At 48.1% G+C, this 25,676-nt stretch overlaps 1 protein-coding gene across 1 annotated transcript in view; it reads right to left on the bottom strand.

Moving 5' to 3' along the window:
* Positions 1 to 16,390, bottom strand: part of KDM5B (lysine demethylase 5B) — a 59,388-nt gene extending 42,998 nt beyond the window's left edge. The window contains exons 1-4 of the mRNA XM_059487938.1: positions 16,196 to 16,390; positions 3,760 to 3,837; positions 2,353 to 2,475; positions 1,309 to 1,479 (exon numbers count right to left, since the gene is read on the bottom strand). Of these exons, the coding sequence (XP_059343921.1) occupies positions 1,309 to 1,479; positions 2,353 to 2,475; positions 3,760 to 3,837; positions 16,196 to 16,333 (510 nt within the window). The 5' untranslated portion in view covers positions 16,334 to 16,390. The remainder of the gene's footprint in view (positions 1 to 1,308; positions 1,480 to 2,352; positions 2,476 to 3,759; positions 3,838 to 16,195) is intronic.
* Positions 16,391 to 25,676: the final 9,286 nt, after the last annotated feature.

Below are 25,676 nucleotides of genomic sequence, written 5' to 3'. Positions count from 1 at the left end.
CCATGAAGTGAGTGTTAACTGTGTGACAGACACTCTCAGGAAATTTCTATTCCCAGGATACTATGGTACCATATTCACTGTTTTACAATTTAAATGAGATCTTTCCCTGTGCAATGGCACCTCAAAAATATGGCAGCAAAGAAAGGTGTAACAAACACACAGGCTCAATAAAAACCCAAAAAGAAATCTCAGTTTTCAGACCTAATATAAATGCCAAGTTTTCAATTAAATGCCTTTAGAAAATTATGCTGCTTTCCATTACTTAACATGAATGTTTGAGGGAAGCCAAATAATTTTTGATCCAGCAGTTTCCTTAGCATGAAGATTTTCATCTTCAACTCTATTTTGTTCTTATCCTGTTTGCAAAAGACCCCTTTTTCTGAAGAGCCAGCAGAATTTAGCTGTTCTTCACTGAGAAGTAATTGTCACTACCTACAGAAAAAGTCTAATTCTAACCTCTCTGGAGTTACATGAAATCCCTTCCTCATTTTGGTAGCTTTGTGTAAAGGCCTGTGTTGATTTCTGTACACAGAGATATTGCTTGTAACAGGATTAGGGCATTTATTGCTTAAAAAAGGTCAGCACTCCTGTCTTTGAAAGATCATCACGGAAAGAGCATTTCAAAGAAATAAAAACGGATGTTGGCAACTGCAACCAATTTTGGTTTTCCAAATAAATGACTGCTGCTCTAAAAGATCAGACCTATTCCTCATTAGAGATTATGTGGCCTCCACTCTCAATCAACCCTGAATTATGGTTTAATGGCCAAATCAAAGATTGATGACTAGGAAGGATGAAGATTTAAGCTTGAAAAATATCCCAGGTCACGCTGTTAGCATCACTACAGCAGCCAGGAAGCCTTCTGCAACTTTTCCCCCTTAGTGAACGTGCCACAACCTTGCCATGGCTTGGCACAGTCCCTGAGTCACTCTAGGCATGTGCCCACTCAGGCCCACAAGTTGTGGCAAGAGAGATGGATCTGGAATGCTCCATGGATGCAGCAGTACTTGGCCTTACAGAAATCATTACAGGAACATCCCTTATCATGAGGTTTTGGTAAACTTAAAGACAGAATACCAACAGATACTGCTGGAAACAGGAGTCAGAGGCTACCTGGGAGGACTAATGCTAAAAACTTCACTTCTAATGAAAAGTTTGCCTGTGGCTTCCTGAACTGCTGAGCACAGCATCTGGTCCCCTGCATGACACCAGGCACAAAATGCAGCTTCACAAACATTCCAGAAACCAAGAGAACCCTCCCAGAGTGGCTGCTACATGAACTGAGCAGTTGGTTTCAGCAGAGCTTACCAAGAGACTCGCCCCTGACTGGAACAAGTTGTAGGGGTAGAGAATTCGCTCGTAATGCGCGCGGATGTGCGAGCCCACGGCTTTGCCAGGAGCAAAGCCCATCCTTGTGGCTATTTTGGTCCATTTTCTCTCCTTGCAAACCACATCAAATCCTCCTTGCTCTGCAACTAGCTAAAAAGTGAAAATAAAATAGTCACATATTTAATGGTAAAACTACCAGTGTTCAAAGAAAAAGGCAGGACAACATTCCAATGGACATTTTAAACAACAAATATATAGATTTAAAAAACCACACTTGACATTGAAGTTGTTTTAAGGCAATAGCTGGAATATGTAACATATAACCTGTAATATATTACTGTAATTCAGGAATTACAAACCTGTTGAATTTACAAAGAAGTCAGCAGCTGTGTTCCATGTGCACTCAGGCTACTCTGAGAATTTATTTGGCTGCAATTTGTCACTTTGTATCCCAACACAACTTTCTAGCACAGGACACTCAGTTCTTTTCATTGGAACAAGTGCTATAAAATAAACTCAAAATTTCCCAATAAAAACTGCCCTAAACATTAAAAAAGGAGAAAGAATGTATCCTATTGGAGAGTCCCATCTCTTACTATCAGTATACGTGAACCTCTCCACAAGTTTAATGAATTTCATCCTAAAAGTAATTTGATTTTTTTTTCTTCCATATTTCTAATTAATTTTTTTTCCTCTCACTTTTGTCATTGTTCAGGAACTTTCTCCAATTAAGCCTAAGATAATTCTTGACCAGTATACCTAAGCTCAGTTTTAATGAAGAGCTGTAAATTAAAGGTGATCTCCTAGCCCACAGGAAAACTTCCATGTTAATGTGTTACTTACAGTGTTTCCCTGATAATGTATTCTTACTCTTACTGTCCCATTAGCTATGTTAGCTTAAACAAAGCAATACTTTTTCAGCTTAGATATACTCCAAAACCTCCCCTGACCCACTGTGAGACCCCCCCAGGAACTGAGGTAACACAGCAGCTCTTCAGGATAGTTTTTCCATAATGGTCTTACTCTGTTAAGCTGAAATAAATCCAAGATCTTCCTCTCCACATGTGGAATTTTCAGTGTGCATCCTTGAAGCTCCCAAAACTTTGCAATCTGGTCCAGAAAATTCAGCTTTACACGAGTTTGAGCCTGAAAGCAACCAACCAAACAAGTGAACTGCATGCTAAAAGCAATGTAGGTTTTGTATAAGGTTTACAGCACTGCAGCTGAAGCTGCTTGTCCAGCTTTGCCCTCTGCAAGAGTCATTTTGCATTTTTCCCTCTCATTATTTGAAGAAAAATAAATTCCATGCAGATACCATTGATGGGATTTGTATCTTTCCTTGAGTCACTTTTTGTTACCTTTTACTGCACTGAGAAAAGTACTTTGGGAGAACAGCCAAACAGTCAGTTATTACTGTTAAAGGCTCCCTAAACCAGCTGCATTGTCAGGATTTATTGCATTTACTACATTAATAATTGCAATAGTTTATTACTATTTGGTTGATTTGCAATAAGTAAAAAATGAATCAGGTTTGGGGTATTTTTAATTTTTGAAGTTTTTTTCTATTATCCCTTCTCACTCACAACTGCATTTGTTTCACTTTTAAAGATACAAATGGGTCAGGGCAGGGAAAGTCTGGCTGGTTGCACAGCAATTACCACAGTTAGATCACTGCACTGCTGCTATGTAAGAGCAGTAACTTAAATTTTGACATATTTTATTTTCAGCACATTCTCTAATTTAAGGTAAAAACTAGCCATATCTGTACAGTTTAGCTTGTCTGCAAACTCCAGGGAGCTCTGAACAGCTTGTGGTCACACAAATCACCCCCTTAGCATTCCAAGCCAGCAGCTGAGCCCCTCCCCAGCACTTCACACAGCCACTTCAGGGCTTTAAAAACTAAGAATCAGGAGAATAATCAGGCATAGAGTCACCATTATCCCAAATGGTACCAGCACTGAGCCAACCAGAACTCCTCACACTCCCCTTTAGTGTCAATTCACTGAAGCAGTGAATGAAAGTGCTTGTGAACAGCAAATTTCCACAAACTGAATCCAGATTTTGCAATTGTTTCTTCCAAAAGGCTGGCTATTTTTAAAGCACTCCAAGTGTTTCATCTCTTTTCCTTTTGAAAGATGCTGTATGAGTACAAAATACAGACACAGATCTATGGCCCTGGACAGTTTAACTACTCTGAAGCACCTGTGTGGAAAAGACCTAAATTATGTTCCTTTAATGAGCATTAACATTACTTTTATGCCTGGAATGTTTCTAACCAGGTTCTCAAACAGATGAATTTCCGTGCTAATTAAAAATTGCTGTTTGTGGTCCAAAGTGCTGTCAGCTCATGGCCAACTCTGGCAAACATCACCTCCCAAAAACACACAGACACATTTGGGAGCAGAAGTACTGCCCAGCTTTCCAGTTTACCTCCAGTTCATTGAGCCTCTGGATCCTTGGTGTGAAGTGAAGCTTGTCCACATCGCACGCGAATGGAGGCTGCCAGTCCTGGAAAACAGAAGGGTTCCATCAAAAGAGCAAGAAAAGGAAAGGAGTTTCTGCGACAGTCAAAAGCCAGGGGAGCCCAAAGCATGAAGAGGCCCCCGTGGCCTCCAGAGCCTCCTCAGCCCCACCAGAACTTGGTGCAGAGGGGGCTCAGCAGTCACAGCCCAACCTGTCAGGGAGCCAGGGCTGTGCTGACACCCAAATCCCCTCACCAGGAACAAGTCAGCAGCAAGGTGAGATACCTGGAGCGAGTGCCATTGTCTGCCCCTCAGAACACACCACTGTGCCTCAAAACCAGATAATGGAACCACAAAATCAGTTACATTTTGGAACTGAAGACCTGTCCTGTGTTGTAAGCCTCCACAGAACCATGGAATCTTTAAGGCTGGAAAAGCCCTTTAAGATCATTGGGTCCAGCTTTTAACCCAGCACCACCACCACGATCACCCCTCACCCATGTCCCCAAGTGCCACATCCACACATCTTTCCAACACTTCCAGGGATGGTGACTCCACCACTGCTCTGGGCAAACAACCTGTGCCAATGCTTGACAATTTCCTTGGCTGCAAACATTCAGGAAGAGCTGGAATATGACCAATTTTAAAAAAGATTGTTATTACTATTGTTATTACTATTACTGCAACTGAAGTGTTATTTATAAACACAACTATAAAGCTGTTTTATCTTTTAGATCTCTGACAACTACTGCACACTCTTGGTTTGCCAATACACAACTTCACAAAACTAAATTAGATTTGATTTAAACTTGACAGGAATTTATTACATATAAAGGTATCTTATTATCACTAATTACAGAATGAAGATAATGCACAAGTGAGCTACTGGCAATGGAGCTTTGCTTCAGGAAAACAAAAACCTTTCTTCAGCATTGGGTGACTGAGGCAACTGAAGTAAGACCAGCATCATAAACACAGTATTTTTTTATTTTAGATTCACAGACAACATGAAAATTGGAGTTGAAACCAATCATACATTATTTCCAAAGCAATTATCTTACAAACAAACAAGGAGCAAGATTCACCAAGAGTGTGGAGAAGCTGAAGAGCAAAGAGAGCCACCAATCCATACATTTTACCAAGCTTGCATTGATTAATGCAGAACTCAAAATTGGCAATAGAAGTTTTCTGATCCTGCAAGGCACTTGCAGCACATCACAACTTGACAACTCCAATTGGAATTAACATTTGAATTGGAAATTAGACAATGGTAGGGGGTCAGGATGACAAATTATCCACAGAATACTCAATCCTTGACCAGTGGGATACCTGTCTTGATTATTTTCCTACTTTTAACCACAAAACTGCCTGGTGCCCAAAGACGGGTTCTTGAGAAACTCGATAACACTAACCCTACTTTGACTGCCTATTTATGCCAGAAAACCAAATGCAATGAAACCACCAAGTCTGAGGAAGAGAACTGACATTATTTTCTAATATCCTGTTGTCTGATGAGTCATTTAGAGCCCTCAAGCTGTAAGATGAGAAGTACAACTGGGAACAACTGGGCAGGATTTGAAGTATTGTACTTCAACAGGACAAATCTGACTCTCAAGCTGAACCAACTGGTTACATCATGAGTCACAACTCCAGAGTGGGCTCTGTACCAAACACAGGGAGACAGGAGACAGGCACCAAGACCAGGAGGGGACACAGTGGCAATGACACACAGGACCCTTGAGACACTGGGGAGTGAATGAAACTGCCCAGGGGAGAACTGTAGGGAGCTTTGCTTAGGCTGAGAGTAAATGAAACCAAGAGGGCTGTGCTGCCTCTGGCTTTGCTAAGCAGTAAGCCAAGGCTGTTCCCATATGGACTCTGCATTACTCCAAACCAGACCCTCTAACAAGGCTCTGCAAGGGACAAGAACCAGGAGTAAGAGGAACAGGGGCAAGAATTCAGCTCATGTAGGCAATGATACCACATCTGAAACTGTCATCAGTCTAGGCTGCACTTCAGGGCCACCACCTGCAGTTACTGCATTGGCAACAGCAAGGGAAGCCAAGGAAGGGAGGGCACAGCGCAGGAGACTTCTGGTCAGGCCACATGTCTGCTGGGACAGGTGCTGCTCTGGGCAGGGCCCAGAGGAAAGCCTGCATGCCACTGGGCACAACAGGAGGAACAGGATCTACCTGCTCCTACAGGCTCTGGCTCAAGCTCAGACTAAAAAATCCAGCTCCAAGGGTGCCTAGGGCAGACACAGACCCAATCCAAGCCAGACAGCACAGAGCAGGCCAGTCCCCTCTGCTTATGGAAGCAAATGAGGAAGTTTATGTGCATGATCTTACAGAAACACCTTGTTCACAGCTTGGCACCAGAAACATCCTGCTCCAGAATGAGCTGATTATCTCCATGATCTCCATGTGTCTATTTATTACTGACTGATGCATGTTTGGGGACAGCCTTTCCTGTTTGGCCAAAGACACTGCCTCTGGCAAAGCACCAGTCACCTACTGTGTTGGAAGAGTAACATGACTCCAGACAACACAAGCTGCCACAACAGGCATTTCCTACTCCTGCAGCTCTGAAGTTACCAATGACTGAATGACCAACACACACCAAGACGCCCTGATGGCACGTCAGCTGCTTCTCAAAGACAAGCTTTGGGAGCTCCATTTATTCAACAGCACTTTCAGAAGGTGACTTTTCAGCCCATCAGGCAGATGGGGTCATCAGCCAGAATCAAACATTTAACAGCCTTAAAAGTGTTTAATTTTCAGCAAGGAGAAAGTCATTGCAAGAGCTTCTGCTGGGTGATGGTAAATTCGGTTAATGAAAGGCAACACAGGATTTGACTCCAGCTTCTGAGGTTTTTAAGCAGGTATCATAGAATATGCTGAGTTGCAAGGGACCACCAAGTCTATCAGGATCATCACATCCAGTTCCTGACCCTGCACAGACACCCCAACAATCCCACCCAGTGCCTGGGAGTGTTGTCCAAACACTTGCTGGACTCGGACAGGCTCGGAGCTGTGCCCATTTCCTGGGGAGTCTGTTCAGTGCCCCAGCACCCTCTGGGGAAGAACCTTTTCCTGACATCCAACCTAAACATCTCCCAGCTCAGCTCCAGCCATTCCTGTGAGTCCTGTCACTTGTCATGAGAGGGAAGAAGAGATCAGTGCCTGTCCCTCTGCTGCCCCTCATGAGGACATTGAAGACCCCAGTGAGGTCTCCCCTCTAGGCTGAACAAACCAAGTGCCCTCAGCTGCCCCTCATGAGGCTTCCCCTCCAGACCCTTCACCATTGTCATGGCCCTCCTTAGGATGCTCTCCAATGGTTTAATGTCTTTTTTATATTGTGGTGCTCAAAACTACACCAAGGACTTGAGGTGAGGCCACAGTAGTGCAGGTAGAGCTGAGGGAAACAACACCATACATAATATTTCACATTAGATTACCATAAAACCACTCCTGGCTTTACAAACACACTACAGCACAGCCCACTGCACACAAACTCTGTCAGATGGCACTGCTGCAGACCCACAGCCATTCATCATCTGGAGAACTGACAGCAGGTATAGCAGACAGTCCATCCTGACTGTCACTGAGCCATTTAAAGTCACAACAAGTTTATTTTGGAGCATCCAAACTACTCAAGGTTGATATAACAAATAAGGCTAATATCTATCTTTCTCTATTCCACAGTATGGCAAGCTCCTCAAGTCCTAAACAAGATACTTTCAACTCTTCTTTAATAAGTGTATTATTTACTCAACAAAAATCTTGGACACATTTTGAAGCAAAAGTTAGCAAGCCAAATGCGATGCTCGCTTGCAGGCCCATGAAAAGACATTTCTGTGAGACAGAAATGCCTTTATGCACTTGGAAAGGCAGCAGCACCACGAGAGGGAGCTTTGTTGTGCAGGATTCACTTGCCAAGCTGCAGAGCCACATGAGCAGCTTTGCTGGGGAAGAGACCAGCCCCCACCCCCAGCTCTCCAGGCTCTCCTCCCTAAAGCTCCTGCCTGGGAATCAGTAAGGAACTGGTTTGGATTCCCCTGTTTTAAAATATGAATTTTAAAAGTGTAAGTAGTTCAATCTGAAGTGTCTTCCAACAGTCATGCTGAGCATTAAGATTAAGTATATACAGAGATAAAGAAGACATTAATTTCCTAAAAAAATTAGTTCTTACTCCACCAGGACTCTACATTTGAATTACTCTATTGTGTTCTCTTATCCATCCCTGACTGTTATAACCCTACAAGGGACAAACAAAATCCTGTGCCCACCTTGGCCTGCAATTGTTATAAACCTGTCCTCAAATCCAGGCAAAAATGAGATTGACTTCAAAATTCCAAACTCTTCTACAAACTTGAGGGACAAATCCAGCCATGCAGAAGGCACGCTCTAAGGATCACATTAATATTTCAAATAGTAACGTGAACTACAAATGGTCAGCAGAATTATTTCTGTGATTTCCATATTCCAGCTCCCAACTGAGCAGTTCCAGGGATGTCAGGCTTCAGAGCACTGCATTTCAGCTGGCAAACCTGCACCTCACCCAAACTCACTAATTAAAATTTAACCACCCCCACCCCTATGAATTCAAGTGAACAAGAAATTACCAACCTCCCTGCTAAGCTGTTCTACAAGTTGGTTGGCTTCAGCTTTTCTTCCTCCCTTATCCTCATGTCCTTTATAACCAAATCCCTCGTCTGCTGGCTGCCAAAGCAGCTATTCCTGAATCCCTCCCAGAAGAAATGCTTCAAGACATTTTTCAATAAACAAATACCTTTTTCCTTCTCTTTACACAACCAGCTTTCCAGTCCTGCAAATAAAAGGGTTTTTTTTCCTTGGGCTTTTTTCTGAAGTCTCTTATATTTTTTCAACACCTTTTGAAAACTGCAAGTAACATTTTACTTGCAGTCTCTCCCATGTCAGACACAAAAAAAAGACAGCTCTTTCATTATTTTGCTAGACAGCAACTCATAGTAAGATCCAAAGGAATATCTTAGCAATTCTTGCCAGAGAAACACATTCATTCAGTAAACTGCAGCAACTCCCCCCTTCCTGGGATGCCCACCCTGTGAGCCTGACCTACATTCTTTGTTCCCACATCTATGATCTTGCCTTGGCAAAGGTGTTCCATGATTGCTGCCTTGGAGAGGAAAGGAGCACACTCAGTGACTCAGGAGGTCCCTTTCAGCCTCCTGGTTTTATGCCTGCATTAAAAACACACTCGGAGCTCAGATGGCAGAATGCACACAAACCCATTATCACCCGGCAGTGGGTCAGCCACAAAGCTCCTGTCTAACGGGAACTAATCCCTCTGTGACCCTGTTAAAGGCTGACATCCGTTGGAAACTCCAATCAGCAACAAACCCAGTTTGTGATGAACAGTCCTTCCTTGGCCATTTTAAATGGTGCAGATTTTTTCATCAAACCCCCTGAATTCCTCCTTGCCAGTAAGGGACCCTGGGTGCACTAACCCACCTCATGTGCAGAACTCTCCAAAAAGGAGCCTGGTAGGGTATTTCTTATTTGAGACAAAATTGGGCTCTGTTATGTATTGCAGACTAGCAAGGGAGAACAGGCCCAACCACAGCTCCTTCCCATCTGAGAACCACAGCCAATGAAAATGAGTGTACAGTGGTAATCATCCCCCTAGATCCCAGTGTTTCTGTGCCAGCTCCACACCTGGACAGAAATAAAGGCTCAGGTAAGCTGGAGATGATTCTTAAATGTCAGGGCCAGCTGCTCCTTGGGACCCAAAGGCAGAGGAGACAGAAAATACATGCAGGGTTTGAACCTATAAACACAACAGGCAGCCAGGCTCACGCACAGGAGATGCCAGGCTCCTCTCCATGGAGGCACCTGCATGCAAGGAACAGACACACCACCAGTGTTCCAGCAGCACTGCAGGTACAGCTGGGGATGGATGGGGTCCATCAGCAAATCCCAGACCCCTGATTCACCTCAGAGCACTGACCAAGACCCTGAAACAGAGCATCCATCAGGCTGGGGCTAGACCCAGCTGTGGGTGTGTGAGGGCACCAGACCCCAAGAGCTGCAGCCACCTCCCCTCAAGGCACAGGACTACCCATGTGTGGAGATCACACCTTTGCTCTGATCCCCAGTACATTCCCAGAGTGTGTGACCAGCAGGGACAGCGCACTCTGCTCCTCAGGCTGTCCCTTACAGCCCTTGCAATGAGTCCAAACCCTCTTCAGAGCTCTAACTGGCAGCTTTCAAACCTTGATTTCACTGCCAATGTAACTCAGATTAGGAAAAGACCTGAATTCCACACCCATCCAGAACAGCTATGGGCAACTCCACCAGCCTCAGTCACAAGCAGCTGCAGAGCCTCAGCTGCCCAGGGATTCCCTGCAGCTCCACCATCCACTGCCCTGGCCCTCCACAACATCCTCCCCTTCCAGCTGCTCAGATTCACCGTCCAGGTAAAGCACCTGCTCCAGGAACACCTTTCACTCAGGCACTCCTAAGGGCAGCAGGCTGCAAGATCCCACAAGTTCTTTTTGATTTCTAAAAGCACTCAGCCTTGTCTCTGGACATGGACACAGCATTGTCCCCCAGCACATCTCAGACCCAACCCAATCATCTGGGATGGAGAGGAAGCACATCCTGATGGATACACAGCATGGTTTGCTTCCATCCACTGACAGCTTTTGTTTCATTGCTGGGCAAGGGAGCCATGTTTAGTTTTAAACTCCATTTTCAGCTATTAGCTATCTTAAGTTAGATAGAATTTCTGTCATTTTTTGTTTATGTTATTCTTGCCCTATATGGAAAGTTCTGGACTAAACTGTTTCACCTTAAATTTTCAATGAGCCGAAGAGTGTGTGTTGAAAATCCCTCACTGAAAAAAACTGAGGCAAGGAAAGGAAACTCTCATTGTTTTTTAAGCCTACCCCAATGTTTCAGTGTTTCTGAAGAGCAGAAACCACTCATCGTGACCACAGCAGCCTTGTGCATGGCCACTGCCATTAGTAAAATAAATAATAAACTAAAAATAATTATTCTTTTGCATATTTTCTTGCTAATTAGAGATCAGTAAATAACCTACTCTGAATTTACCTGATTCCACAACACAACCCCTGTGATGAATATGACAAGTTCCTCATTTAAAGCCAACATTTCCTAACGACCTTTGGTAGCAGATCTACTTTTCTTCACATGAACTGACACCAGGGGAACAGGAACCTCAGCACTAAAATATCTCTTCCCCTCCCAAAACCTCATTCATTCTTGATCCCAAAAGCAGCAGGTCTACCACTTTCCACCCTCCACTGTCCCCTTCCAGCTGATCCTCTCTCAGTCAGAAATGCCCTGTTTGCTGACCCACCTGAGCCTGGCCCCTGCTCAGCAGGACTGACAGACGTGGCAACACCTGTGGTTTCTCCCACTGAAGCTCACTTACATGTTGTAATTGAGTTATCTCTGTGTTTTCTTTCTGATAAAATCAACTGACTGAGCCTCTGTGTATTATCAAATCTGAAGGATCATAACCATCAACTTCCTGTTTCAAAGTATCACAATTCTCTGCATTAATTCCTGTTTTAGTGGGGTTTTTTTTACGGCTCCAGGACTAGATTGTCAGAACCTTCAGTCAAGCTGCTCCAAAACTGAACTGGTTTTTTGTTTTGTGTTTTCTTTTTCTCCATAAAAATGAAAATCAATCAAGCAACCAGCTGAATGAGAAGCCTAAACAGACCTTAAGAGGTCTAAACAACATTTAAATCAATGTTGCTCCTCAAAACATGTCCCAGGAGGAGGAGGAGGTCCATTTCTCCCAAGCCCTGAGCCTTTAGGTTTCACCACTCAGGCTCTGTTAAGGTTGAATATTTCAAAATTCATTATTTCATGTGCTGAACTTTTCTGATGCATCTCTGTGTCCTCTCCAGTTGTCAATTTTTTAAAAATCCTCCAATGAGTGCGAGATTCTGAATGCAGAATTTTCTACTCTCGTGCTGTCACAGAGGTAAAATCCCCCCATTTCTCTCAGAGAAACTCCAGAGCTCCCATTCCACCATTACACTGCTCCCCACAGGGATCCACAGCTATTTTTCTATATTCCTTCCTCCTCTAAGATGCTCTATGCTCCTTTGTTCCAAAGGTAAACCTCCCCATTGAGTCCTACTTAAGTGATTACTGTTTCATAATATCCACTGTTTATTGGGCAACTGGGATCCCTCTAAAGCCACCACCATAACTCCATTCACCATCACAGTTTTTGCTCTTCTAGACCTGTAAAAAAAATTACATACCCTTGGCTTGAGGTTATGAGACACCATTAGAAAGGGATCCTTCATTACAAACAACCATTAGTAGTTGAAATAATTTGTGATTTGGTGTATTAACTTTGCACAATAGTAATTTCTGTAATTAGAATACTGATCACAAGTTCTAGATCTCAGACAACAACAACACACAAATACATGGAATCATGGAAAAAAATTAAAATAATTTGACCACATCAGTGTCCATACAATTGTATTCCACACTATCACCCTCCAAGTTCCTATCCAGGACTATTCCAGACATTCTTCCACTCTGGAGCTAGAGGGAGTCAACTCTTGCACCCACAAAGAACTTAAACCACTAAGGAAATTAATTTTCCCCATTCTCAAGTTCACCAGTATTCCAGGATTTACTGAAAACTGACAGTCAATAATTTCAATAACTCCAGTGTCAATTCCTTCAAATTTCCAGCTCTGCTAATACAGACTTTCTGATCTTTAAGTGCTTGGTTTAAGTTACTTGGAAGCCTTAACAGTACTTCTCCATATTCACATTATTTAAAGCAATGAAATTTAGCCTGGATGTTCTCAATTTTCATGCTTGGCCTTGGGAAAGTGATGATGTTTCTAGTACAATGTACAATTCTGAGTATTTTGAAAAGCATTTATATGTTAAGTAAGGCTTAAGTAATCATTATTTATTATTTCTTCACAGCAGCAAAGCAACGATGCAACAAAGTGAAGGAAGAGCCCATCTTCAAGAAAGGCTTGGAGCATTTGATACCACTCCCACTCCACACATTAACTCTTGAAGCTCAGCTTCACTTTTGTGAGACTGTTTGCTTCCATTAATTGCTATTAACTACCTACCTTGAAGAACAACTCCATTCTCAAGCAGTTCTTCATTTCACTCCCCTATATGCCCTCACTGATTTGCAGAGCTATCACAAGTTTCTAGAATATAAGTCCATCACTTGACATGCCAAGTTTTGGAGTAAACTTATTCCAAACTATCTGATACTGTTTAAATGGAGAAATGCTAATGAAAGATGGTTTTGGTTAATTGAAGAAAATTTTAACTCCAAAATGGCACATGATGGACTGCAAGCAAGTACCCCACCCACTTTCCTGCATCCAGCTGCCCCTTCCCCTGCAGATCCGCAGCAGACTCAAATTTAAATCTCCACTTTATGCAGCTCATTAACTACCAGGAACAACCCCATCCAAGCACTCTGCTGCCAATGGGACTCTCTACTCACAGCCCACACTGCTGACAAAAAGCCACAGAGAGCAGTGCCAGTGAGCTGGTTATGGCTGCACCCTCCACCAGCCGCTGCAGCATCTTAGAATCCCCAAATGAGAGCAAAACTCAGTCATTGGTGATGGCTGGAACAAACTGCAATGAAGAGGAAGAAAACTCCTTTTGAGCACTCAACTGGAAACTGCCATGCAGAAATTGCACCTCCTGTTATATTCCTGGATGTTCTTTCATCTTGTGAACATGCAGTGATCACCCAGAATCCTGTCTTCTGCACGTCAGCCACCTCGATATCTCCTCACTAAACAGGTCACTGTCCTCCAAAGCTGCTACACAAGAAGCCACTGCAGTTGTGGTTTTCTCTGGGCCCACCTGGTTCCCAGGTAATGCCAGCAGAAAGGGACCAGAGAAAGCCCTGCTGCTGGTCCTTCCAAGCCCAGGCAGCTCTCCTATGCATGCTCAGCTGCTGGAGCATCAAAGCCAGCTCTGGTGCAAGGACTTGTTCAAAAATAAGTGGGGAAGCTACAGCTGGGCACCAGCAGCCTCACACAACATTACTCCATACTGCTACTCATATATAGACACACAAATTCATCTGCTGATAACAATACAGCAGAGTTTAGGCTAAAATAATGCCAGCCCAACATCAAATTTCCAATCCTCTCTCGGCACAGATCCTGCCAGTTCATGGTGCTGCCTACCTGCTTCCCGGCACGTAACCAGACTGCGCACGCCGGCAGGAGATTCCCTGGGATGAGGAGGATTCCAAAGGCCAGCCATCACCAAACAAGGCATCCAGCTGGCCACACACACTGCTGTGCACAGGGCAGGGCAGGCTCTAGCTCACGGAATTACAGACCCCTCGATTACACCAAAAAGAACAATAACTGAATATTCACTGCGGCTCCTGCTCGCAGGGGGAAGGCCAGGAACTACGTCAACTTAAAGGGTTTTCTGGTCGCTTTGGAAGAGCTCCCTCTATGCTCCAGGCCGCTGAACCAAGCACGCACTTCACAAGTCATCCCAGGCATTATCCAGGGAAGATAAAGCCATGGGAGCTCAGCTCTCCCAAAGCCAGGCTCCACAGAACCACCCGTGCTCAGCCCTCAGCGGCTCCAACTATTTTCATCCTGCTTCTAAATATGCTCAAAGAGCTGATCCCACGGCCAGGCAGGCACAGCACCTGGTGTAATATGTGCTGCAATACCTGCCCCTTGAGGAAGAGGAGAGCAGCTGAAAACGCAGTTGCAGTGAGTAATTCAGTCCTTTGGAGGGCTGGTGATTTATGATCTCCAACAGATAACCTCCTACAAGCAGCTTGCTGATAAGGTTTTGGCTTTTTACACAAGCAGCCAAGAAAGATGGGATTTTTTAGATGAGATGTTTTTAAAACAAAAAGACATCCCCCTCAAAAACATCCAAACAGAAAAATAACCCTCTCAAGAAACCCAACCAAACAAAAAAAGCAGTTCTGGTCGCAGTTGCTGAAACATTGTTGGCAACTTGGCAACTTAAAACCTCAAAACATCTACTAAAAAGTACTACACAGATCTTCAGTGGTGACTCTGTAACAAAAACCATCTTACCCCCTTAACTCTGAGCATCTGGCTGCCCTGCATGAAAAGAAACCCTGGCACATTCTACCAGGACACAAATTCAAGAGCTCTCTTCACACAGCAATCGGGGATTATTCCTCCAAAGAGCTGGAACACCTTCCTTCCTCTCCAGCAACATTCACATTGTTCACTCTGCCACCTCAGACACTAACTCAGCAAGTTATTACTATTTTAATTCAGAAGGAAAAGAATGGACACAAGAGGAGTCCCAGCAACAACCAAAACACAAAAGTAAGGAGTGTGTGTTTCTGAACATTATTTCTTTGAAGTCAAAGTCTCACTCGCAAAACTTCAGCCTACAAACTGTTCAGTCAGCTTCCCCCCTTGCTGGAGGAGATGTAAGCTCAGTGCCTGTTTAACATTTTAGTTGTTGCCGTCATGTTAACTGCCTTACCTGGCTGCACCAGCCCAAGACTCACACCACGCTCCACTGAGGGGAAGAGCAATTCACTCAAAATAAAGATTATTCACACATTGTTTAATTAGATTTTTACTTCCAGAAGCCCCTCTCCTCACCAGTGTGGGTGTTCATTCCTTTAAACAAACTAAGAATTCTGACTCCACAAAACTGTGGTTCTAAGATCGTCACAGCATTTCTTAGTAAATTGAGTCGACGAACAAGGGGAAATCAGAATTCATACCCCAATTTTGAGCTTGCTACACCATCGGTTGAGATGATGATGATGAAGATGAAGGCTTACTACTTCTTCCCACTGTGGATTGCATTCTAAAATGGTGGCCATGTCTGTCTAGGCTTCAGCTCGCACAGCCACCAGCCAAACTCACGGCTGCGGAGTTTGGTCTTGTCCAACTTGAGGAACAGTTCCCTGCGCTAGAAGTGAGCCGAGGCCGGGGAGGCCGCGGCGGGGCCGGGGGCTGCGGGGAGCGGGTCCCCCCGGCCCCACACGGCCACAATGCCAACATGGAGGGCAGCACCCCGGGACCTCCTCCGGGGTTCGGTGGGGCCGCTCCGGGCGCGAGGCCCCGGCCAACCCCGGGAGCCGGGGAGAGGCCGGGCCTGGCCGGGGCAACTGCCCCCCGCCCCCGCTCCCTTCACGGCCGCTCTGGCGACTCCCCCACCGGGAGCTCCGACACTTAGGAGCCACTTCGCGGGGGAAGCGGCCGCTTCCTTCGCTCCCCTCAGCCCCAGCCCAGTGAAACTTCTGAGGGGCGGCCTCGCCTGCCCGGGGTCACCTGCGCGGCCGCGGGCCGGGGGGAGCCGGGCCGGGCCCCACACAAAGGCCGCTCCCGGCGGCGCCATGCGGGCACTCACCGGCGGCGGCCGCACCTTGCAGATGCCGGTCTGCTCGGCGATGGGCCGGATCTTGTGGATGAAGGCGAAGGGGTCGGCGAACTCCTCCCAGCTGGGCTCGAAGACGGGGCACTCGGGCGGGGGCAGGAACTCGGCCATGGCCCGGCCGGGGCGGCCGCTCCGCTCCGCGCTCCGAACAATCTCCGGAGCCGCCGCGCTCCGTGCGCGTCCGCGGGGGGGCCGGGGCTGGGAAAAGAGTCCGCCCGGCCCGGGCAGGGGAGGGGGCGCGGCTGCCCCGCCCCGCCCGCGCCTTTGTGCGGGGGCCCGGGGCCGGACCGGGGAGGGCCCGTTGGGGGCGGGGGGAGCAGGCAGCGGCGGCTCCTCTGGAGCGCGGCCTGCCCCGCGCGGCGCCGACCCCTCGTCCGCTACCGGGCACCGGCGGAGAGCGAGGCCCAGAGAGCGCCGCTCACCGCGGCCGCCCGCTGGGGTTCCGTCCCCGTGCCCCCCGCCCCGCCGGGCCGCAGCCTCGCGCCCCCCGCTCCCGCCGCCTTTGTGCGCGGCCCCTGGCCCCGGGCGCGCTGCGGCCGCTCCCCCCAGCACCGCTGGTTCGGGGAGGCCCCGGGCCGCGCTCCCCGCCCGCCGCGCCCCCCGCGGCCCGGCCGCGCCCCCCGCGGCCCGGCCGCTCCGTCCCGCCCCCCCGCGCGGGGCCGCCGGCGCTGTGTTTACATGCGCGGAGGGATCCGCACAGCTGACAGCGGACCGCAGCCGGCGCTACTTTTTTTAAAGAGCCTCTCCGCGCGCCGCCATTGGCTGAGCACGGGTCGCGTCACGCGCGGGGCGGGGCCGTCCGCCTCCGCGCGGCCGCATTGTCTGCCCCGGCCGCGGAGCCCCCGCGGCCCCGGCCCGGCCCCTTTGTTCGGGGGGAGCCGGGCCATTGTCCTGCCCGCCGGCCCCGAGCAGCGCGGGGGGAAGGAGCGCTCCCGTTCCCGAGGGAGCGCCGCGAGGTTCCCCCCCCGCGGCTCGGCGGTTACCGGGGCTCCCCCCGCCGGGGGTCCCACACTGGGCGGTCCCGGCCCCGGCAGCGGGGCTGGGGGGCGGTGCCGGGCGGGGGAGGGGCGGCCCCGCCGCAGCAGGCGCCGCACGTAGCGCACGTGCGCGGGGGGGCGGCCCCGCTCCCGGCCCGGCCCCCCGGCCCGGCACCGCCCCCCGGCACGGACCCCCGGCCTGGCATCGCCCCCGGGCCCCAGGGACCCCCGGTAGCGACTCCCGCACCGCCGGGGCTTCCACGGCCCCTGAAGGCACAAAGTCACCCTCGATACTTCAGGTCACCGGTCCAGAGCGCAGCCAACAGCGGTGCTGTCACATCCGACAATGAAACCAACAATTGCAACTTTTGAGATGCGCACACAATGCTCAGGGTGTCATTTCTTGTAAAACTTCACTTACCGGCTTCAAATTTCACTAAAACTCAGAAAAGCGTCCCCTGTTAACAGCCGTGGCTGGAGAAGTAACACCGAATTGCAGAGCAGGGTTCGGGCAGCAAGGCCCCGAGCTCGCCCCGCTGCACGCTGCCGCAGCAGGGATGGATGCTCATGGAATCGGCTCCATGTCACACCGTGCTCCCACCGCACGGAACACCTGCCCCGGGAGAGGGGATGAGGAGGAAGCTGTCAGCTCTCTGCTCTGCTAGTCACGGTTACACTGAATCAAAAATTTGTACGAAGTGCTCAGGGCTAGTTTAGGACAAACATAATTCTTTTCCTCACTTAAAAATGGAGAGAAAAAAGCAAGCGGACACAGCTTTTGTTAAGCATTTGTGCAGGCGGTGTCACAGGGAGAGATCCTCCCCTCTGAGCTGCCCTGGGGGCCTGCAGAGGAGCAGGACCCGCACCTGGGGACTGTCCCTGCCAAGGGCACAGGACAAGGCACTACCTCCGAGCCTGGCAGCACAGACTGCTCTCCATCCCACCCCGGGCTCAGGGGCCGTGCTGGGCCAGCGCCGATGCCGAGCCGAGCCCGAGTCAGCACCCGGCCCCAGGCAGCACAGCAGCGGCAGCAGCGCTGAGCTCTGACAGTCCCACCCTGGCAGGGACACTGTGACAGTCCCACCCTGGCAGGAACAGGGTGACAGTCCCACCCTGGCAGGGACAGGGTGACAGTCCCATCCTAGCAGGGACACTGTGACAGTCCCACCCTGGCAGGGACACTGTGACAGTCCCATCCTAGCAGGGACACTGTGACAGTCCCACCCTGGCAGGGACACTGTGACAGTCCCATCCTGGCAGGGACACTGTGACAGTCCCACCCTGGCAGGGACACGGTGACAGTCCCACCCTGGCAGGAACACGGTGACAGTCCCACCCCGGCAGGGACAGGGTGGGCCTGGAGTCACCCCCAGATGCAGCTCCAGGAGCCCAGGCAGGCTCAGCTTCTGGGAGCCCTGCAGAGTCCTCAGCCAGCAGGAACATCTCCAGTTTCCAGGAGGCTCCTGTCCTTTCCTTCCCCCAGTTTGACCTACATCTGATGGAAGTCACTATACCCCTCTCCTTGTACAAAAACAAGATCAGGTTTAGCAGGGAGCTTTACCCATAAATGTGAAATGCACCATACCTGTTTGTACTTTCATTTACACCAAGAGACCTCATGGTACAAATCACCAAATATCATCACCTGTAGAGAAAACAAAGCAGGTTCATCACCTTCCAACAGCTGATCTGCAGCACATCCCAAACTTGAGGGGCTCTGGCACAGCAGAACACTACCTTTGAAACTTTGGGTCTGAGTGTCCCTGAGGGGCAGGGATGTTTGATCAACAGTGGATTATGGTGTTCCACAAATAAATCCATTTCTGCAATGATTCCCTGAGGACTCCTTTCATCAGAGCTGAAGGACCACATTCAGCAGGACTGTTTCTGCTACTTCTGTCACATCTAAAGGCCTCCCATGGGGCTGTGATGAAAAAACACTCAGACACAGGAGTTTTACTTGAGTAACTCTGATGGAGGAGAAAAAGCACTTGGTGCAAAGATCTGAAGATGGGCAAAGCAGGGAGATCAAAGGATGACCCAGGGATAAAAAACAGGTGCCTTGAAGGGAGGGCAAAGTGGCTCAGGGGTGGGTAAGATGGAGATTTAAGGTAAGCAGGAAGCCCTGTAGGGTCTGTGCATCCCATCAAGCATCTTACTTGTCTTTCCTGCTAACCTTGCTACTGCTAATGAAAACACTTCATCACCACAAATGTGTACTTTTGCACGTTGCCTTCTCTGCATCTTCCCTCTGCTGTGACATCTGCAGTATTTGTTCTGTTCAGGGGATTAGTGTGGCACAGCACTGTCTGGCTTAGAAACCCAATTCCCCAAGTGTTAGAGGCACAAGCTGCAGGAATAAAAAGCTGATTTCCCTCGGCTGGAATGAGAGTGCAGACATTCCTTCTTCCATGGTTCAGTTGACTGCCATTAATTAACCTTTTATTAGATGGGCTTTCTCCAAGCCTGTTCCATTTATGCCCTGTGAGCAGAATTCCCCCATTTGCTGCAGCTCAGTGTTAACCCAGGAGCAGCTGCAGGACTGGCAGAGACCAAGCAGGGACAGTGAGAAATCAGGGAACAGGGCTCCAACACACAGTGCAAAGGCCATGCAAAGGGGTTAGCCCAAGGTGAGGAGTGCCAAGGCTTCCAACTGAAGCCAAGCATTCTTCACCACATCAGGGATTTATTCTTGGCAGCTCCTCCATCCTTGCCCAGCTGTGAGCTGCAAACAGAGTATCTGTCCAGAACATTCACAGCTGAGTGTCCCTTTGCAGGCTGCTGCAGCACAGCTCACTCACACACCATCTGATTACTGGAGTCCCATCAGCCTGGAGGAATATTTAGCAAATCTTTTGTGTTTTCTTGGATGGGCACCATACCCTGAATTTCCCTACTAGTGCAAACTCCCCTTCAATCTCCTGCACCAGCCATCACCTGCCTGGAGCACTCTGTTCACACAGCCTAGGCTGACCTGTTTGCTTTTATGTATCTGACTCAGACACTGCAAGGAAGATCACAGAATCCCAGACTGGTTTGGGTTGGGAAGGACTTCAAAGCTTATCTTGTTCCACACTCTGCCATGGGGGCAGGACACCTTCCACTATCTCAGGTTGCTCCAAGCCCTGTCCTACCTGGCCATGGACACTTCAGGGATGGGGCAGCCACAGCTGCTCTGGGCCAGGGCCTCAGCACCCTCACAGGGAGGAATTCCTTCCCAATATTCCATCTAACCCTGCCCTTTGGCAGTGTGAAGCCATTCCCTTGTAAATGATCTCTCTTCATCCTTCCTGTACGCTCTCTTCAGGTACTGGAAGGCTTCAATTAGGTCACCCCAAAGCTTCTCTTCCCCATGCTGAACAATCCCAATTTTCTCAGCCTTTCTTCACAGGAGAGCTGCTCCATCCCTCTGATCAGCTTCATGGGCTCCTCTGGACTCACTCCAGCAGCATCACCTCCTTCCTGTGCAGGGGACCCCAGAGATAGATGCAACTCTGCAGTTGGTGTCTCATGAGAGCAGAGTACAGATAATCAGGTTAATTTTTCCACTTCTGTGTACTTGCCCCTGCCATTCTAGACCAGCTCTCCTCTTCAGACAAAGGTTGGCTACCAGACCCTTGACACAACACTTTCCATCCCAGTTTGGGTCTGTTTGGTTTAATTCTGTGTCACAGCAAGAGCTGCCACTGCAGCCCTGGTGCCATCAGCCTGGCACAACAGGAACACTGAGAGGAGCAGCTTTAGGAAACACCTGGACTTCTCAGAAGATATCTGCTCTTGGGACACTGGAACAGCCAAGCAAACAGCTGCCAGAGGCTCTGCAATGAACAACACTCAGGGAAATATGGTAACACTCCAGAATAACCCAGAAGTGAGCTGGAGATCCTGCCCAGGGGGTGCACTGCCATGTCCAGGCACCAGCAGCACCACTTGGGAGTTGAAACTCCACTGAAGCCAAAGCCCTCATTTCATCAGCACAGTCTGGCCTAATTAAAGCTCTGCATGTTTAGAGGAGTACAGGGCAGGGAGAGATGTGCTGAGCTTCTCTGCTCTTTAAGAAAATAGGTTCCTGGGAACAAACAGATTTAGTAAGCAGAATCTCTGACAGATCAAACCAAACCAGTTTTCCTGGGCAAACCAACAGCCTGCACAAACTTGCAACACAGTCCAAGTGTCATCATCAAGGCTTGAGAAGGGTTTTACATTTTCCAGCTGCTCCCAGAGATGGTGATGCACAGCAGTCCTTGAGAAACAGGGCTGCTAGTGACAAGGCACTGTGATCTTGGGATCCTGGTCAGAATTATGGAGTATTCTGAATACACTGGGCTCTGGCATTTACAGCACAGCTCCCAGCTCAGACACTGCACTGGCTCTTGCTCTGATGCCAGGCCAGATCATCTGTCTCACACTGTGTCCTAGGTGAGGCTCAGCAGCAGCACCCAGATGGGGAATTAGGGACTGCTGGCAACTTTTACTACAACAGAACCATTGGTTTTAATCTAGAGATGCTCTGGTATGTCTCTGCCTTTCCTCCAGAAGCTGCCCCTCTCTGCACTGCTCCCTGTGATCCCTTCTGCACTCTGGGGCAGCCAAAGAGCCTCAGCAGCTCTGAACTCCTCAGGCTGGAGCTGTGAGCACAGGAAACCCTGCTGAGGGGCCTGCAGAGGGGGCAGGCAGGAAACCTGAGCCTGGGCTGTGGGCTGGAACAGAGTGGCCGAGGACTGAAGTCCCCCAGCTGCACACAGGTCCAGTGGGGACTGTCAGCAGCCAGGTAAGAACAGCTGGTGAGCATGTGGAGCCAATATGGAAGCTCCCCTGCAGTTGTGCAACTGCCTTCAGCATTACTTTTATTAATAAAATTCTGTAAGTCCCTTACCCTATCATTAACTGCTATTAAAGCTGAGTAAAGCCTTACTCCAAATCCTTGCCCAGACTACCCTAAGAACAAGGATAAGCAAACCACAGCTGTTGGAAGTGCTGGAAAGGCAGAGCTGAGGTGCTGTTTCACACGCCTCACCTTGCTCTCAGGCACTCACTGACTCACACTCAAGAAATTTGGGCTGCACCTTCCTGTGCTCCAGCAGTGTGGGACACAGCCTGCTCCCAGGCAGGACGTGCAGCAGGTGGGATTCTCATGCTGGGGAGGCTGGAAAGGGACCCGGCACCAGTGTAGCACTGACAGGCAGTGAGGGTGAGGCTTTGAAGTTCTTTATCTTAAGACAGGTGCCTAAAATAGGTCAGAGTAACCTCACCCAACCCCCCCTGCTGCTCTGCACCGCCTGTTCAGGGAGCCTTGGGGTGACTGCTCAGCCCCAGGCCTCAGTGCTTGAGAAAGTGAAGCCCTGGCAACAACAGAGCAAGTTGGGAAACACACTTTGCCACAATGTATAAAACCACAAAAGCCTATCTTTTTTCTCAGAAAAAAACACTGAGACATGAAAATCCAGCCCCTTGATGCAGTGAAAGAAAGTACCATCAGTGCTGGTCCCCCAGGAGGATCTGGACTCAGCTGTGGCTTCTGCCAGGGCAAGCAGCAGCAGCAGAACCCCCCCAGAGCTCAGCAGAGTGCCCTGTGCCAGCCCTGCACAGCCCTCTGTCACTGTGTGTGCCACCTCAGATGAACCCCTGTCCCTCCCACGGTGCTGTGACACCCCCAGGCCCAGGCAAGGAGAGAAGCTGGTTCTGCAGAAAATGTTTAATTAGCAATTCTTGTTCCTAGTCAGGCTTCCTGCCTCTGCTGCAGCCAAAATCCCCCTGGGTTACCCAGACTCGCTCTCAGACACACCAGGGGTGGCATTACCAAGGCACTGAGGACACTTCATTGACTTGGGCAATGGCACAGGATTCAGGGATCCTTGCACTCAGGGACCTGCATTCCAGAGGGATTTCCACTCTCAAACTCTCCCACCAAGCTACTAGCCAGGTTTCAATCAGCAAGTTCAACACACAAAGCCATCTAAGCACCTGTGGATCACTTAAAATACACTAAAAATGTCCAGTCCAAGGCTGAACAGACAAGTTTGTTAAAACTTAATCAAGTCTGTTAAAACCCAAGTTAAAACCTGGGTTTTAAACCACTCTTTCACTGATAAAGAGCCATGTAAAACTGCTCCTAAAAAGGATTTAAAGGTGCAGAAATAGTTGCAGATCACTTGAGTACAATGGAAAATGTGCAAGAGCTACATGAATTAAGGCAGAGAAGACATTTCAGTCAGTGCTGATGGCAAAGATGACAATGTCAGCAAAGCAAAGGTGGCAAAAACCCACATGAATCATACCAAGGAAGACTGATAATGAGTATGGGAGATGGCACACAGGTTCAAAGAAGCTGGGGAACCAGCAGGCATTCAAAGGGCAAAGAGTGGCATTAATCTGCAATGGAAAGAATTTAGGAGCTTTACAGTCAAAAATTAGGCCTCCAAAAGCAGAGTTCTGAGGGAGCTTCACAAAGGAATCTTAGCTTACTGTCTTCATACCTGGAACTACACACATCTGAGGAAAGTGATGTAAAAAATTCAAGGTCTCCAACAGACCTTAGAGCATCTTTCACAAGGAAATACAAGACTAAACAAGAAAAGCCTTTAGTGACCACAAGTACAACACTAAGGGTTACTCTTCATCTGCCAGCACCCACAATTAGCAAAGAATAAAGAGGTGTATCAGCACACAGGTGCTTCAGAGAAGTGCCTGCACTGATCATGTATGAGTGTTTAATACAACCAGCCCAAAGCAGTATGGGGTCAAGCTGCCCCCCTCAGCCTCACCAGGCAGATCCAACACATGCAGATACTCAGCAGACATGAAGTACTTGCAGGCAGTGACAGTAACAAAGCCAGTGCACATATGCTCTAATAGACAGAGCTGGAGCCAGAACACTCTGCCAGGATCTGCAACAGCAGTGAACAAGCAAAGAAACAGGCACAGAATTTGAAAACACAGAGAGGAAGATAAACACTAAACACAGCAACAAGTAAAACAAGAAACAGGAGTACTGTGCATGGAAGTGCCAGTAACTTGCTGGAATGCTGAGGGAAGTGAGGAAGAGGAGCCCCCATCTCTGGGTGCCATATGTTCATATGATCACAGCAAGGCATTAACAGCAGATTCAAAGGCATTTGTGGACAATGGCAGAAACTGTTCTATAGCACACTGAGACGTGACTGGGACACTTCCATGCACACATGGGCTCTGCCTTCCACATAAACACATCACAGGAGTTGGGAAGAAAAAAGGCAGAAACCATTCTGTCCCCCTTAGCAGGGAGCAGAGTCTGTGGTTCCACAGCAGCTGCAGCTAAGCCCTGGTACCCCAGTTCCCTGCTCCAGCACCCAGCTGATCCTACACTGAGTTTGGGGGAGCAAAGGAAAACTGGGCCCTTCTTGCAGGATGAGATTTATTTAACACAAAGCTCAGCGCCAAGGGCAGTGTAAGAGTGAAAACATGATTGCATGTGTGAGACAACAAGGACAGTGATAGCCAGCAGGTAAGATATAAAATACACATATATATATGTGTGTGTATATACATTATATATATATATATAAAACATATATGTATAATATATATACACACATATACTTCTTTTTATCCCATTTAACACAAAGCTCAGTGCCAAATGCAATGTAAGAGTGAAAACATGATTGCATGTGTGAGACAACAGGGACAGTGATAGCCAGCAGGTAAGATAAAATACACATATATATGTGTGTGTATATATATAATATATATAACATATACATATACTTTTTTTATCCCATTTAATACAAAGCTCAGTGCCAAGGGCAGTGTAAGAGTGAAAACATGATTGCATGTGTGAGACAACAAGGACAGTGATAGCCAGCAGGTAAGATATAAAATACACATATATATATGTGTGTGTGTATATATAATGCATACATATATAAGAAAAGTAACTCAGCATAGGGCATTGCTGTGGCAGCTTGTGCAGAATTACACAGAATAAAGTCCTGAACTGCTGGAAGACAGCACCAGGCTCAATGTGGGATATCACAATCTCTTGAGAACACTGCACACCAGCAGCAGCACCCAAGGCAGGTTCCACAACAGGGTTTGGAAATAACTGAAAAGCCACAAAGATCCCCACTCTCAGCAGAACAAGTGAAGTGCAGCTTTTGCAAGTGGTGGTGAGGTAAGAGCATGAAATGCATTTGACAGTTGCAGCCACAGAGCTCTAAGAAAAGGAAAAGCAACACAAAGATGCTGAAGGTCTTTGCAGCCTTCTTGAAGAACATTGCTTTGAATTCCTCCCTAATTTGGAGTTCTGCAACAAGTCCCTCACAGCAGCCACCTCTGAAACAGGAACTGGAACACTGACAGCCAGTAACCTCAGGGGTTCTTGTCTAGGAGAAAGGACAGATGAAAACTGCAGGGCAAAAATCACAGAAACATTGAGACTGGACAAAACCAGAGTCCAACTATTCCCCCAGCACTGCCATGTTCACCACTAAACCATGTCT

This window comes from Ammospiza nelsoni, chromosome 23 (genome assembly GCF_027579445.1).
Source record: "Ammospiza nelsoni isolate bAmmNel1 chromosome 23, bAmmNel1.pri, whole genome shotgun sequence".
NCBI classification, from domain to species: Eukaryota; Metazoa; Chordata; class Aves; order Passeriformes; family Passerellidae; genus Ammospiza; species Ammospiza nelsoni.
The sequence above is the reverse complement of the archived record's forward strand: the minus strand, read 5'-3'. Positions and strand labels throughout refer to the sequence as shown.